Source organism: Nannospalax galili, unplaced genomic scaffold (assembly GCF_000622305.1).
Source record: "Nannospalax galili isolate Female #2095 unplaced genomic scaffold, S.galili_v1.0 scaffold957, whole genome shotgun sequence".
In the NCBI taxonomy this organism is placed as follows: Eukaryota; Metazoa; Chordata; class Mammalia; order Rodentia; family Spalacidae; genus Nannospalax; species Nannospalax galili.
Window position 1 is genome coordinate 820,653 of NW_008340047.1, and position 13,084 is coordinate 833,736.

At 52.3% G+C, this 13,084-nt stretch overlaps 2 protein-coding genes across 3 annotated transcripts in view; one reads left to right on the top strand and one right to left on the bottom strand.

The window, feature by feature from the left end:
* Nucleotides 1-559: 559 nt before the first annotated feature.
* On the top strand, nt 560-7,634 carry Dok4 (docking protein 4). Of its 2 annotated transcripts, XM_008834891.2 has the most exons (8): nt 560-865; nt 4,045-4,152; nt 4,304-4,418; nt 4,675-4,794; nt 4,903-5,092; nt 5,759-5,897; nt 6,071-6,191; nt 6,287-7,634. In XM_008834891.2, exons 1-8 carry the CDS (start codon nt 800-802, stop codon nt 6,403-6,405), a joined length of 978 nt encoding a protein of 325 aa, XP_008833113.1. In that variant the 5' UTR covers nt 560-799; the 3' UTR covers nt 6,406-7,634. The 2 variants fall into 2 exon arrangements, with proteins under 2 accessions (XP_008833113.1, XP_008833116.1); XM_008834894.3 differs by lacking the exon at nt 4,675-4,794 and having other exon boundaries at nt 6,287-7,448.
* The window catches only part of Polr2c (RNA polymerase II subunit C), a 9,978-nt gene continuing 4,491 nt past the window's right edge, over nt 7,598-13,084 (bottom strand). Inside the window, exons 3-9 of the mRNA XM_008834890.2 lie at nt 12,501-12,569; nt 12,314-12,366; nt 9,920-10,048; nt 9,524-9,575; nt 9,140-9,308; nt 8,940-9,014; nt 7,598-8,476 (exon numbers count right to left, since the gene is read on the bottom strand). Of these exons, the coding sequence (XP_008833112.1) occupies nt 8,332-8,476; nt 8,940-9,014; nt 9,140-9,308; nt 9,524-9,575; nt 9,920-10,048; nt 12,314-12,366; nt 12,501-12,569 (692 nt within the window). The 3' untranslated portion in view covers nt 7,598-8,331. The remainder of the gene's footprint in view (nt 8,477-8,939; nt 9,015-9,139; nt 9,309-9,523; nt 9,576-9,919; nt 10,049-12,313; nt 12,367-12,500; nt 12,570-13,084) is intronic.

Genomic DNA, 13,084 nt, shown 5'->3' on the forward strand with positions numbered 1-13,084 from the left:
CTCTGCACTCCTACCCAGGAAGCAGCAGCACTCAGAGGAACTGCCCAAGAGTCCAGGAGCCAGGAGTAGAGTCTGAGTGGTCTGAGCTGGTGACTCCCAGCCTCTCCTTCAAGGCTGGAGAGAACCAGGTTTATCGTGGTGGGCAGAGGGCTTGAGGTCTGTGAGTCCAACAGGGTGAATTATCTTTAACCTGGGATCCTGAGCCAGGGACCCCTCTCCATCTCCTGGAAACTCTGCTGGGACCCCAGTGCTCAGGGGCGGGGGTGCTCTGGCAAGTTGCTCTATAAGTCTGACCCATAGTTGTAAAAGGACAGAGGGCCAAGTGCCTCCAGGCTGAAGGATGGGACACCTCCCATCCTTCGCCACCACCTCCACAGTGAACAGAACAGGAGCCAACCCTCCCAGGAAAGGGTTAACTGCCAGCCCCAGCCGTGAGGGAGGGGACTGGGCTGGACCATTTGCTCAGCCTCCACCTCGCTTTTCCTGAATGGTTCTGCCGTCCTGGGGTGGGGAGGAAGGGAAGAAGGAAGGGCGGGCAGGCAGAGGGAGGGAGGAGTGTGGGAAGAGGAAGGAAAAAAAGAGCGAGACAGCGAGGGGAAGAGAAAGATGTCACTGGTTCTAATTTCCCTGTCATTTCCAGCAGGCGCCGGGCAAAGGAGCTGCTAGAACAATGCTCAGGCGGGTGAGGTGAGGAGCATCTTGAACAGGTGATCAGAGAGATCAGGCCACCTGGGCAAGCCACCTGGGAACCCCTCCCGGCCTCGGCCCAGCCTGGCACCCTAAAGACAGTGGGGCAACCATGGCGACCAATTTCAACGACATCGTCAAGCAAGGCTATGTGAAGATGAAGAGCAGGAAGCTCGGGGTGAGCCACCCTGGCAGGGGCTCCTGCCAAAGAACAGCACTGAGGACTGGTCTGGAGGCATGGTGTGTGGGGGGGCATGCTGCCCGCAGGCACTGGGCACCGTGTGTTTGTGGTTCGAGGCTTCTGGACATAGGCTGTCTGGCATGTGCCCGGCCCTTGCCTTCTACATTCCTTGCCCCAGCTGGACTGGCTGGCATCCCAGCCACTGGGCCCGTAGTGGTTGCCGACAGGCTGGCGGTGGCACCCCTGCTATTGTTGAAGTTGTGGCTACAGTGGTATCGGGAGTGACCGGAGAGCCCGGCTGTCTGAGCAGAGAGCAGCTTCTCCACTGCCTCCTCTCCCTCCCTGCCACCCTTTGCTCCCCTCCTTTTCTTCCTCCCCACCTCTCCTTGCTCCCCACCTCTCTTGGCCTCTTTTCTTTAAAGTCCCCCCTCCCCAACCCCCAGCTTCCCTTCTCACTGTATTCTGAGCCTGGATTCATATTTTTGTTGGTTGTTTTGGGTGCTAAAGAAGGTTTGGAAAGGAGAGTGGCTTGTTGGGGGTAGGGGTAGGGGGTCCCAGGGGCCAGAGACTGGAGAACCTCATACTCCCCTGGTCTGTGGATGAGAACACAGGGCAGAATGGCCCCATTGCTCTGGGGCAGACTGCTTTCCTTAGAGTTGTTGACAGCAGCGGTGTGCTTGCTTGGCTCTGAGCTGGGGTTTGAAGAGGCATGAACCCCTTCTCATCCTATACAGGCCCCCAGCTGGGGCGAATCCCTGAGAAACAGGAGTAGGGTCCCCAAGACCCCTTTGGAAGCCTGTATTCCCCTGTGGATGCCTCTGTCCAGTGAGGGGCTCTTCCCAGGAGGAAAAAAAAAAGCCGTAGAGACAGGTGACCCAAGTCTGTTTTACCCGGGATTCCTGACCCTCCCTGCTACCTTGATGGAGAGTGGGGGAGGGTGTCAGCTGCTACTTAGGGCTTCCTAGGCTAGCCAGAGGGTAAGGAGGGGTTGCCCAGGAATCACCCAGCTTCCCCAGGCCACCTGGACAGCAGTGGTTCTTGCTTCTTCTGCCCTCTTGAGGCCTTTCTGGGGGTGCCTTGTGTCCAGGCCAGCAGCCCCACTGCCATCAGCTGGGCCATCAGTGGACTGAAGCAGAGCTGCTGATGGGTATGTTTGGAGTCTCACTGGTCTAAGCCTGATAGAGACCTTGTTCTTCCTGAGACAGAACAAAGAGCGAGGCTGAGGCCAGGCGGGAGGATGGGGACCTCTCCTAACATCATTCCTTGTTCCCATGCCTGGATCCAGCAAGCCTCTAGGGGCCAGTGGGGCTAAGGCTGTGTCTAGGGCAGAGCTTACTAGGAAAGTGCTGACCACAGGATAGCCATGTGGGCTTAATGTCAAGTGTGTTTCAGGAGAAGCCCTGAGACCTCCAAGTGGACAGGTGGGTAAACCAGGGGGGAAGGACTGGCAGGTGAGGTGTGGTCTGGGCCAGATCGTCTGTGCACTCCTGTCCAGGGAATTCTGCTGCTGTCCCTAGACCTGAGCCTCACCTGCCATGGTGTGAGGGGCTGCAGTTTGAGGTTGCCTCCAGGCTGGGCTCGTCTGTCCCCAGATGCAGTGGTTTGGGGGGCTGCTGAAGGGAACAGAAAATGGACTGAGTCTGACGGCCTCCTTCCCCCAACAGTGCTTAGCCTGTCAGAATGCTTCTGATCAAAGACCTTTAAGAAGTGAGAAGGAGGGCTCTTGAGTGCATGGCTCCCTGGGGCTGTGTATCCTGTAACCAGGCAACTGGGGTGTTCAGGCCCCCAGGTTTCTGCCCCCCATGCTGCTGTCTGCCTGGGGCCCCTCTGGCAGCTCCCACCCATTCATATATCCATCCACCCTGTCCCTTCATATGGCTGTTCCGTTTGCCCCGCAGAGCTGTCTAAGACACTAGTAAGGTGCAAGTGAGGAGTGAGTACAGTATGCACAGCTCTGCTTAAAGGGGCTTAGCAACTGAGGGCTCAGGTGGACAGACCAGGGACAGGGGAGCAGGAAGCAGATACACCTTTTAGTGTCCCAGACAGGAGCCCGAAGTGGCCTGGCTCTGGGCATTTACTAAGCGGAGTTCTTTCTACTTGCCAAGGACCTGGTATACCCACAGAGCGGACAGGGGAGGTGACTTGGCTGGCAGCCAGGCCTTGGAACTGTGACCCAGTAGCCCCCTCCCCTCCTCTGCTCAATGTGGGCCCCTTAGGTCCTTCCTATTTACAGTGACAGTGGCATGGGGATGCCTGGGGAACAGGCCTGCCAGGTTTGGAGTCTACTGGTAAACCTATCACAAACTGGCTGAAGAGGGTCTGCAGAAGGAGGCATCCTGGAAAAAGGGGATAGGTGGGTAGCTTATGGAGGTGCTAGAACCACCCTTTATGGTGTCTGATAGGCCCAGGAGTTCGTGATGCTCCTGAGAATCTCTGGGATAGGGCATTGGTAGTGGTTGGGACAGGAAGAGACCACCTGGGGAAGGTACTGTGCCGTGGGGGCACCTCTGGTTCTTAGGTCTACCCCCTTACCTTCACGGACCTCAGGTTCTCATGGGGACCCCTACAGTACACTGTTGGAAAGTGATGAGAGTGGGTGAAAGAAAGTTCTGGGAGTATTGGGCAAGAGTGAAGTTCCTCACACCACAGCCTTACCTGGGCCAGAGAACAGGGCTGTGGTGATGTACAGGCTGACCACTCCCTGGCCCTGGGAGACCCCCATGTGGTAGTCAAAGTGGCTGGTCTGTGTTGTGGTTATGGGTGTTATCTCTGGATCCAGAGAGCCTATCTTAATACCAGCCCCACTGCTCATTAGCTCCTACTTACCTTCCTCGTGGCTCACTTTCCCTCTCTGAAATGGGGTTAATAGAAAAGGTACTCTGACACTATGAAGAGTGCCAATATCAAACATACGGTTAGGAAGCACTCTGAAAATGCTGTTCCTTCCGTCACATGGAGCCATGTTCAGCACATGGAGCCCCCCATTCAACAGCCTTTGCTGTGTGGGGAGGAGCTGCCCCTCTGTTAGCTGCAACTACCATCCTTGGGTTTTTCACCAGGCTCTGGGCTCCAGGGAAGGGTGTGGTGCTGCTCCCTACAGGAGGCAAGGGTAACTGCAGTACATCATTGGGGTCATAGTGGTTCACAAGTCTCATCCTGTGCTACTTGCTCCACAGATCTACCGGAGGTGCTGGCTGGTGTTCCGGAAGTCCTCCAGCAAGGGGCCCCAGCGGCTGGAGAAGTATCCTGATGAAAAGTCGGTGTGCCTCCGAGGCTGCCCTAAGGTTAGGGGCTTGGGCCCTAGCTCCCCCTACCTGTAAGCAAAGATGACTTTCTGAGTCCCAAGGTCTGAGAGTACCCTCCTGGGGGACACTGCTGTGGGAGGCAGAGAGAAGTGCCCCAGCCTGGCTAAGTCTCTTGTGAATGTCCTCCTAGGTGACTGAGATCAGCAACGTCAAGTGTGTCACACGGCTCCCCAAGGAGACCAAGCGGCAGGCCGTAGCCATCATATTCACTGATGACTCAGCACGTACCTTCACCTGTGACTCAGGTGAGGCCCCCCCAGGGCGGCAGGTTCCATGTCTCCCTGGGCTGACTACAGTCAGTGGTGGAGCCAGAGGGTGGCAGAGCAGGGCCAACCCTGGAAGGAAGGATGGGCCCTCAGACCCCCAGACTGAGGTGGACAGGAAGGCAGCAAGGCCTTGCCCTCCCTGCCTTGCAGAGTGTGATGACTCAGGCCAAGGCAGCCCGAGTGGGCTGCTGGGGACTCTGAGCTGACAGCACTATGAAGTACCATTTTTCTCTAGAGCTGGAGGCGGAAGAGTGGTACAAGACACTGTCTGTGGAGTGTCTGGGGTCTCGGCTCAATGACATCAGTCTGGGAGAGCCAGACCTCCTGGCCCCAGGGGTACAGTGCGAGCAGACAGGTGAGGCCTAGAGCTGGGTCTGAAGGTGGGGAGATGAGAGAGGGAGGGGTCAGGATGGGAGCCCTCAAGCAGCCCCACCCTGAGTACCCTCACCCTCTGCTACTGCAGATCGCTTCAATGTCTTCCTGCTACCCTGCCCCAACCTGGATGTGTATGGCGAGTGCAAGCTGCAGATCACCCACGAGAACATCTACCTCTGGGACATACACAACCCCCGCGTGAAGCTCGTCTCGTGGCCCCTCTGCTCCTTGCGTCGCTATGGGCGTGATGCTACGCGCTTTACTTTCGAGGCGGGCAGGTAGTACCCTCTTGCCTCCCACCCTGTCCCGCAGTGGTTATGATGAAGACTGCTCTCTGTACTCCATCAGACACATGCCAGGAGCACCACTCATTCTCCAGCAGAGCAGCCCAGAGAATGGAATGCTCCCATTTTGTAGATGAGGGGCTCAGGCCCAGGGAAGTAATTTGCTCACAACAGGCAGATGAAGAGAAGCAGAGAAGCTGTGTTGTATACCAAAGGCTAGCGGCCTGGGCTGTCTGTCACTGCTGGCACTGGCACTTTCTAGCTCTATAACTGAGTCTTGGTTTCCCATAGGAATAAGAAAAGCATCTAGCATCAGGCCGGTGATGGCATAACTGGTAAAGGCCTTCACTGGGCCTAGCTGGCCTATGACCTTGGCTGAGTTACTCCACTTCTGGACACCTCAGTTTCTTCATTTGTTAAAAATGTTTGAGAAACATGAGGAAATTATTCATAATGCACAGGCCTGAGGGTGGCAGAGAAAGCTGAGCTGGGCATGTGGCCTCTGCTCAGCCCATGTGTAAGTATGGCCAAGTCCTCAGACACGGCCACCCTGTCCTGAGGGCCTGGGTACAGTCACTGCCGGAATTTAGAAGAGCCTCACCTCCACCCCCACGTGTAGAGTCTCCAGCACCCTGCCCTCCTCACCACCTGTGTCCTTAGGATGTGTGACGCTGGGGAAGGACTCTACACCTTTCAGACACAGGAGGGGGAGCAGATTTACCAACGGGTCCACAGTGCCACCCTGGCCATCGCTGAGCAGCACAAGAGGGTCCTGATGGAAATGGAGAAGAATGTGAGGGTGAGGCAATGGCAGTTGCTCCAGGGTACTGGGAGGCAGGGCAGGCAGGCAGGCCAGCGCAGGGTCCATGAGCTATGTCTCCACAAGTATGTTCACAGGGGACACAGGCAGGGCCTTGGACTGGCTGCACAGTCCCCAGATCTAATGGGAGGGACCCCTTCTCTATGTCACAGCTGCTGAACAAGGGCATGGAACACTACTCGTATCCCTGTACACCCACCACCATGCTGCCCCGCAGTGCCTACTGGCACCATATTACAGGTTCTCAGAACATTGCTGAAGCTTCCAGCTATGGTAAGTGATGACTGTGTCCCATCCCCCTGGAGGCCTGCTAGGCAAGAGGTCGTTGGCACTGGATTCAAGTTCTGAGTCTGCTTCTCTGCCCACAGGTGAGGGATATGGGGCAGCCCAGGCCAGCTCAGAAACGGACCTCCTCAACAGATTCATCCTGCTTAAGCCAAAGCCCAGCCAGGGGGACAACAGCGAGGCCAAGACCCCTTCCCAGTGACAGCAGGGCTGGTGGGTACTAATGACTGTTGGGCCACTTGCAGGGCTGACTATAGGAGTCCATGGACAGCCTCAAGGAGCTGTGGGCCAAGGGCCTGAGGAGAGCACCGTCTGCCCCTCCTTGCCCCCAAAGGTGAGGCTGGACCTCAGCACAGGGCTGGCCACACCACCTGAGCATGAGGGGCTAGAGCTACCGTGGGACTATATGCTGTTAATGGTTTTAATATATATGGCTTATGATATATTCTGTATTAATGAGGTTTCCCCTCTATCCCTCCCCACCCACACATACACATTTTTAATCCCATGACCAGGCCATGGTCAAGGCTGTTTTTGAGTGTGAGGGCAGCCACTTCTGTCCTCAGTGGTACAGCCCTCCTGCTGCCAGGGTCAGGGGTGGGGGGACAATCAGAACTTGATTGTGCTGCCTGCCGGCTCTTCCTCAGCAAGACAAGACAGCAGGAGGCTGCTCAGTCCTCTGGGCCAACAGTGACACAGGAAGGACCCAAACTTCCACTGCACCATGTGGGAGTTTCACAAAGTAGCACCTAGTTTTGAAAGGCAATTTCTGTACTGGCTCCTTCCTGCTCAGTAGGCTGAGAATATGCCCTCGGGGTGGGGTGCCCATTACCTCAGTGGCAGAGGAGGCTGGGGCCAGGCGGGAAGGCTGCAGCAGGACTGCTGTGGGGAGCACCCCTGCTGCCCCCTCTCACTGACCAGGGATAGTGCCCCAGCAGGAGCAGCCCCTTACCCTGGGCTTGGCCACCCTGTGCCAGATTCCAAAACCAAGACCTTTCCATCTCCCCACAAGGTGCTGAGGCTCCCTGCTGAAATGCAATTAAAGCAATTGATTTTTTAGTGCTGGTATTTATTGACTGCCGTGCAGAAGGGCTATCTTTCTATTCATATCAAACTTTTCGTTGCGTGTTTTTGTTTTTTAATACTTTAGGGTTCTGATTTGTGGGAACAGACCTTGTAAATAACTAGTACTCACGTTTGTGGCAGGATGATGATAGAGGCCCCCTCCCAGAGGGGCCCTAGAGCCAGGGAGGTGGCACAGCCAGCCTAGCTCTGACCCAGGGAATGACCACCCAGAGCGATAAGCTAGTGCGCAGAGAAAATGGGCCCAGAAGCCTTGGGAGGGAGGCAGAGCTGGCTGGCTCAGCTAGTGGCACGATGACGCATGAAGGAGATTATGTTGTGCTCTTTATTGCCAAAAATAAAAACTTTAAAAAAGACAACTACTGTTGGTCAATAAATACCCCTTTCCATGCTGATGTTTGCTCGTCTCCAGACACCCGAGAACTGCTATGGCTGGGCATGCTCTACCTGGAGACTGTGCTGAGGAGCAGGCCTGAACCTTCTTCACTGCAGAGAAATAAAATATGGGTGGGGCCTTTGCCCCCCTACCAGATGGTCAGGTCAGAGGATAAAACAGCAAGTTCAAGTTCACGTGTGGGCAGAGAGGACAGCCACAGTCTACTGCTATTCCCAAAGGGTTACATCTCAGGTTAGGGACATCTGAAATGTCAAATGCCAGCAGATGGCCCCGGGCAGCAGACTGAACAGGTTACAGGCTGCATTGTAAAGGTTCTAGCACTCAATTCTAACACTGGAGTCTAAGGTAGAGGTGTGAAAATTCCTTCTCTTTGGTAGAAAGGGTTTCAAAAGCTGGACTAACCAGAGAAGCCTAGCTCAATGGCTCTCAACAGGATGCTGTACAGTCCCCTACTGGTGAAACAGGACGGGAGCAATGTCTGGAGTTCTGGGGTGTACTACGTACAGATCAGCAGGCAGGAGAGCCCCAGTAATCTCTCTGATGACCTGCTCGGCAGCTTGAACAAATGCAATCCAGAGACCAGAAGGGCTGGAGACCTGAAACCCAGCGGTTGCCTGAACCCTTTGTCTGCCACACAGGCTAGTGCAGCTAGTTTATGGTGAGCACGTCGCTCTGGATCTCATGGCTTAACTGAGTCTGTAAGTCACTCAGCTTCTTCTTCAACCCAGAGAGGGCTGAGAGGACGATGGTTTCAGGGCGCAGTGAACCACAGGACTCCACATTGTAGTAAAACCTAAGAGACAAGAGTGGGGTGAGAACCCTCGAAAGGCAGGCTGGCTTTTGGAGATTCAGCCTGACTTCCTGTCTGTCCTGTGAGACTTGACTTCATTCTCATAAGGAACCTGATCTTAGGATGGGGCTCACTTGCCTTCATCTAAAACATCTTATATAGAGTGGTCCAGATTCACTTTGCAGTTCTGGGGACAGTGTGAAAAAACCAAACAGGCAGTGATGCTGCTGTAGCTCTTCAAGGTAGAACTGTGGTCAGTTTCTGCTCTGGTTTGAGGCCAAACGGGCAGAACAGCATGGAGCACCGGAAGGCCCTTCCCTCCACAGCGACCACAAGGTGATGACCAGCCGAGGATGTATACAAGAATCTGGCAGTTACCTCTCCTGGCATGCTGAGAGGGTGATTAACCATCCTCCCAAACACTATATTTTTACACTTATGGTCCCAAGCAGGCCCAGGGTCTTACCTCTCTGGCTTGCCATTGGGGTCATAAGGAGCCTGTGACTCATCCTCATCCAGCTCAGAGTATTCACTCTTTGGCCTGAAGGCAAGCACAGGTCAACATAGGTGGCTACTCCTGTTTTCAGAGAGGCTAACAGAAGACCTACCCACCCCATCTCTCTTACTTGCAGCCCTTGCCAGTCCACCCTCCCCACCTAAACATACCATTCCTCAGGCTTGGGATATACAGTGTGCCTCAGAGCATTGTCTGGGTCGTACTCAAAAGCCACCCCTGCAGTAGGGTTCCACTTGGCATGTTCCTTGCCAAAGCCCTTCTTGGCATAGGCTCGAAGTCTCAGCTCCTGGCCCTTCCTCAGTTTGACAATAAGGATGTCTGCAGGAAGAGTTGTGAGTCAGCCATGGGCCAGTAGAGGCCAGTTCTCCAACTTCTGACCTGCAGTACTACTGGAAGACCATCCACATCTGGCAAGAAGTCTACAGTCAAGTGACACAGACACCAGACGGTCCAAGAGGGTGAGTCTGGTCTCTGTACCCTCTGGCCCACACAGTGACAGGGTAGGAAGATGCCACACATTTCCGTCTCCTTACCGTCCTGCTCCACATAGTCATTGGGGTCATTATCTCGGTTCCGAGATGTCACCTGTAGGGAGTCAAAACAAACATTTTTAACCTCATTTCTCAGTCATCTAGCCTGTAATCTGTCTCAACAGGGAAAGAAGGCCTGAGAAGTGGGTGGCAGAGGTACCTACAAGGACCTCACCCCCACTACATGCTGCTATGTGAGAGCCTTCTCAGTCAAAACAGCCTCGCAGCCTTTAGACAGCAAAAGGCACACAGCACAATGCTGCTCTGTCCAAGAACCCAGGATCAGCACTTTTAGGCAGCAGGTTAAGATAGATGGTCACAGGGCAGGTCAATGTCTCATAAGGATCCACTCCAATCTGGCCCACTTGGGGCCAGGGAGAGAAGAGGAAAGTCACTAACCGGAATGACCCGGGGGCTGTTGGAGATGAGGTCCCGAGAGGTAACATGGCGTGTCTGGTCTTCATTGCACCTCACGTCAAGGGTGAACTCCACAGAGCACTCGGGACAGAACTCTTCACATGTACAGTCCTAAGGCAGGGAGAGCAGCAGAAATAAGTCAACTGGACTCCCTGCTCCTTCCAACTTCTCTGTAAAAAGGGGCTGACCACAGTCCAGACGTCTCTGGCTTGTGGCAACAACCTAGTACATCATTCTCCCCAGCTGCTCAAGCTCAGGGACAACCTGCACACTGCTGATAACATATTTCCTTCTATCCCCAGGACACCACAGGGGACACACTATTAATACAGCACTGTCCTGGGAGGGCCCTGCCTCAGGCCCAGGCTATTAACGGTCTATAGTTCTGCCTGCCATGTGCTATGCAGAACAGCTTAGAATCACTGAAAATTTAACAAGCCAGGGAAGAACCTTTCAAGTTCTTAAACTTTTCTCTTAAAAAGACAGGGTCTCATGTAGCCCAGGCTAGCCTGGAATTAGCTATGTAGCTGATAATGAATCTTAAACTGATCCTCTTGCCTCTACTTCCCAAGTGCTGGTATTGTAGGCATGCATGCCCTACCAGGCCCAGCTAATCTTTACTTCAAAACCAGACTATAACATACTGCCACCCATCATGTACTCATCTCCCAGCTTCCTCAGTTATCAACATTTGCCACTGTTTGAGGCAGTGTCTCTCAACAGGTAGTCCAGGCTAGCCTCAAACTCAAGATCCTTCAGTCTCAGCCTCCTAAGCGATGGGATTACAGGCATGCATCAACATGTCCAGCTTTAAATCTCATTTCTTAGGGGCTGGAAAGATGGCTCAGTGGTTAAGAGCACTGGCTGCTTTTGCAGAGGACCAGGGTTTAATATCCCTCTGTAACTCCAGTTCCAGGGGAACCGATGCCTTCTGACCTCCATGGGCACTGCATACCATGAGTGCACTTAAAATACATGCAGGCGGTACACTCAAAACATTAACATTTGATAACTACAAAGGAAAAGCAAAATGGGTATTTATTATTTTCAACTTTTCTGTAGACTCTCAGAATTTTAAAAAAGGCTATACTATATTTAATAGATAAGTAGAAAAAAATTTAATGGAATTGCTATGGCACACATCTTTATGCAAGATACAGTCAAACTGTTTTTGTAATTTTTTTTACATTTATTTATTTACTTATGATTTATTTACTTATTGCATGTGTCTATGTGTTTGTGCAGAGGCCAACTTTCAACCATGTGGCATCTGGGGATAGAATCAGGCTGTCAGACTTGAAAGCAAGCACTCTTGCCTGCTAAGCCATCTCAACTGCCTTAAATTGGTTTTTGTTCCTTTTTTTGGCAAAGGATAGGGACTGGGACCCAGGGGTCTTTAGATCCAAGTTGTTCTTAACTGGTTGTATAAATATTTCCACCAGTATCTTTAATGTTTTATTTCTTAAAACAAAACAAACAAAAAAACAATCTTGGGGGCTGGAGAGATGGCTCAGCGGTTAAGAGCATTGGCTACTCTTGTGGAGGATCCAGGTTTGATTCCCTGCACCCACATGGTGGCTAACAACCATCTGTAACTCAAGTTCCAGGGGATCCAACACCCGCTTCTGATCTACTCGGGCATTGCACAACACGGGTACATCTACCTACATGCAAGCAATAAACTCATACACATAAAATAAAAATAAATCTCAGGCTCAGTGGTTAAGCATTTACCTAGCATGCACAAGGCCCTGAGCTTCATCCCAGCTCCAAAAAGGAAATAAATATAATAAAACATGAAAAGGGGGAAAAATAGTCAGGGACACAGTGAAACTTTATAAGATATCAAACCATGAAGAAGGCAGTCTCAAGTTGTTACTATAACCCAGCTCCAGTGAAAGGATGAAGTAAACATCCTCTTCCACCTTTTATAAACAAGTACCAGAGCAATCCCAACCCTGGGGCACAGTAAGAGTCTGACTAAGCCTAGGGAGCATCCTCTATAGGGGAGAAAAATGGGGGAGGGGGAAATCTCTCAGGTGCTTTTGTGAGAACAGATTCTACTCCCTCAGCTCTTTGTCCTCTGATTCCTTTTAGCCAGGGCAATGTCCCAGTAAAGAGACACTCTGGAACAGCCTGCCATTAAGAATAAATGGGCATTCTGGTAGGTGTCGCCTTTTGTGAGGCTTGCTTAGGTGCCTAGATGCCCTGGGAGCCCAATCAATCCAAAAGCCCATCAGAACCAAGGACCAAGGCCTGTTACAGTCTTGAGACATCATCTCCACACTGGCTTTCTAAACTATGATACAGTCCAAGCTAGAAGGAAGATGTTTAGAACTAACCACCCTCCCTCCAGGCCACCTAGCACACACATACCCGGGAGTATTGCAGCTTGTCCACAATGTCATCACTAGTGAGAGGAATTAATCCTGCAAGACACAGAAAAGCATTTTACAGAGTGGCCAACAGCCAAACCAACACAAGAATCTATAAGTTCCTCTGGGGCTGGGGTCAGGAAAGCATTCTTCTCTGATCCCTTCTGTCCTTCAACCCCAATACTCACCAAGCCTGTGAGCAATGAATTCATCGTGAAGAACTGAGGAATTGGCATCAATCTGAACCCAGTCGATGGCTGAAAATGGTAGGCAGCAAAGAAGCACATGTGAGGTTTAGCCACCAGATCCACCTACAGCAGCAGTGTTTTCAAGACTTAGGAGTTGCTTGATGCTTACTAAGTTGCAGGTGCCTGGACTAGACTCCCAGAAGCTCTGATTCTGCACTGACAGTGCAAGGTTCAGTACTCTGCATTTTATTTTATTTTATTTATTTATTTTTTGGTTTTTTTAAAAAATATTTTATTTATTATTTTTATTTTATGTGTATGTGTATATTGCCTGTATGCCTGGAAGTGCACCTGTGTTGTGAATGCCTGTGAAGGTCAGAAAAGGGCATTGAATTCCTCTGGAATTGGAGTTACAGATGGTTGTTAGGCGTCGTGTGGGTGCTGGGAATCGAACCTGGGTCCTCTGCAAGAGCAACCAGTGCTCTTAACCACTGAGCCATCTCTCCAGCCTCCTACTGTGGTCTCTTACTGTGAAATTACTAATAATTTAGGCTGTGCAGTAACTCTCTGGACCGTGTTTGTGA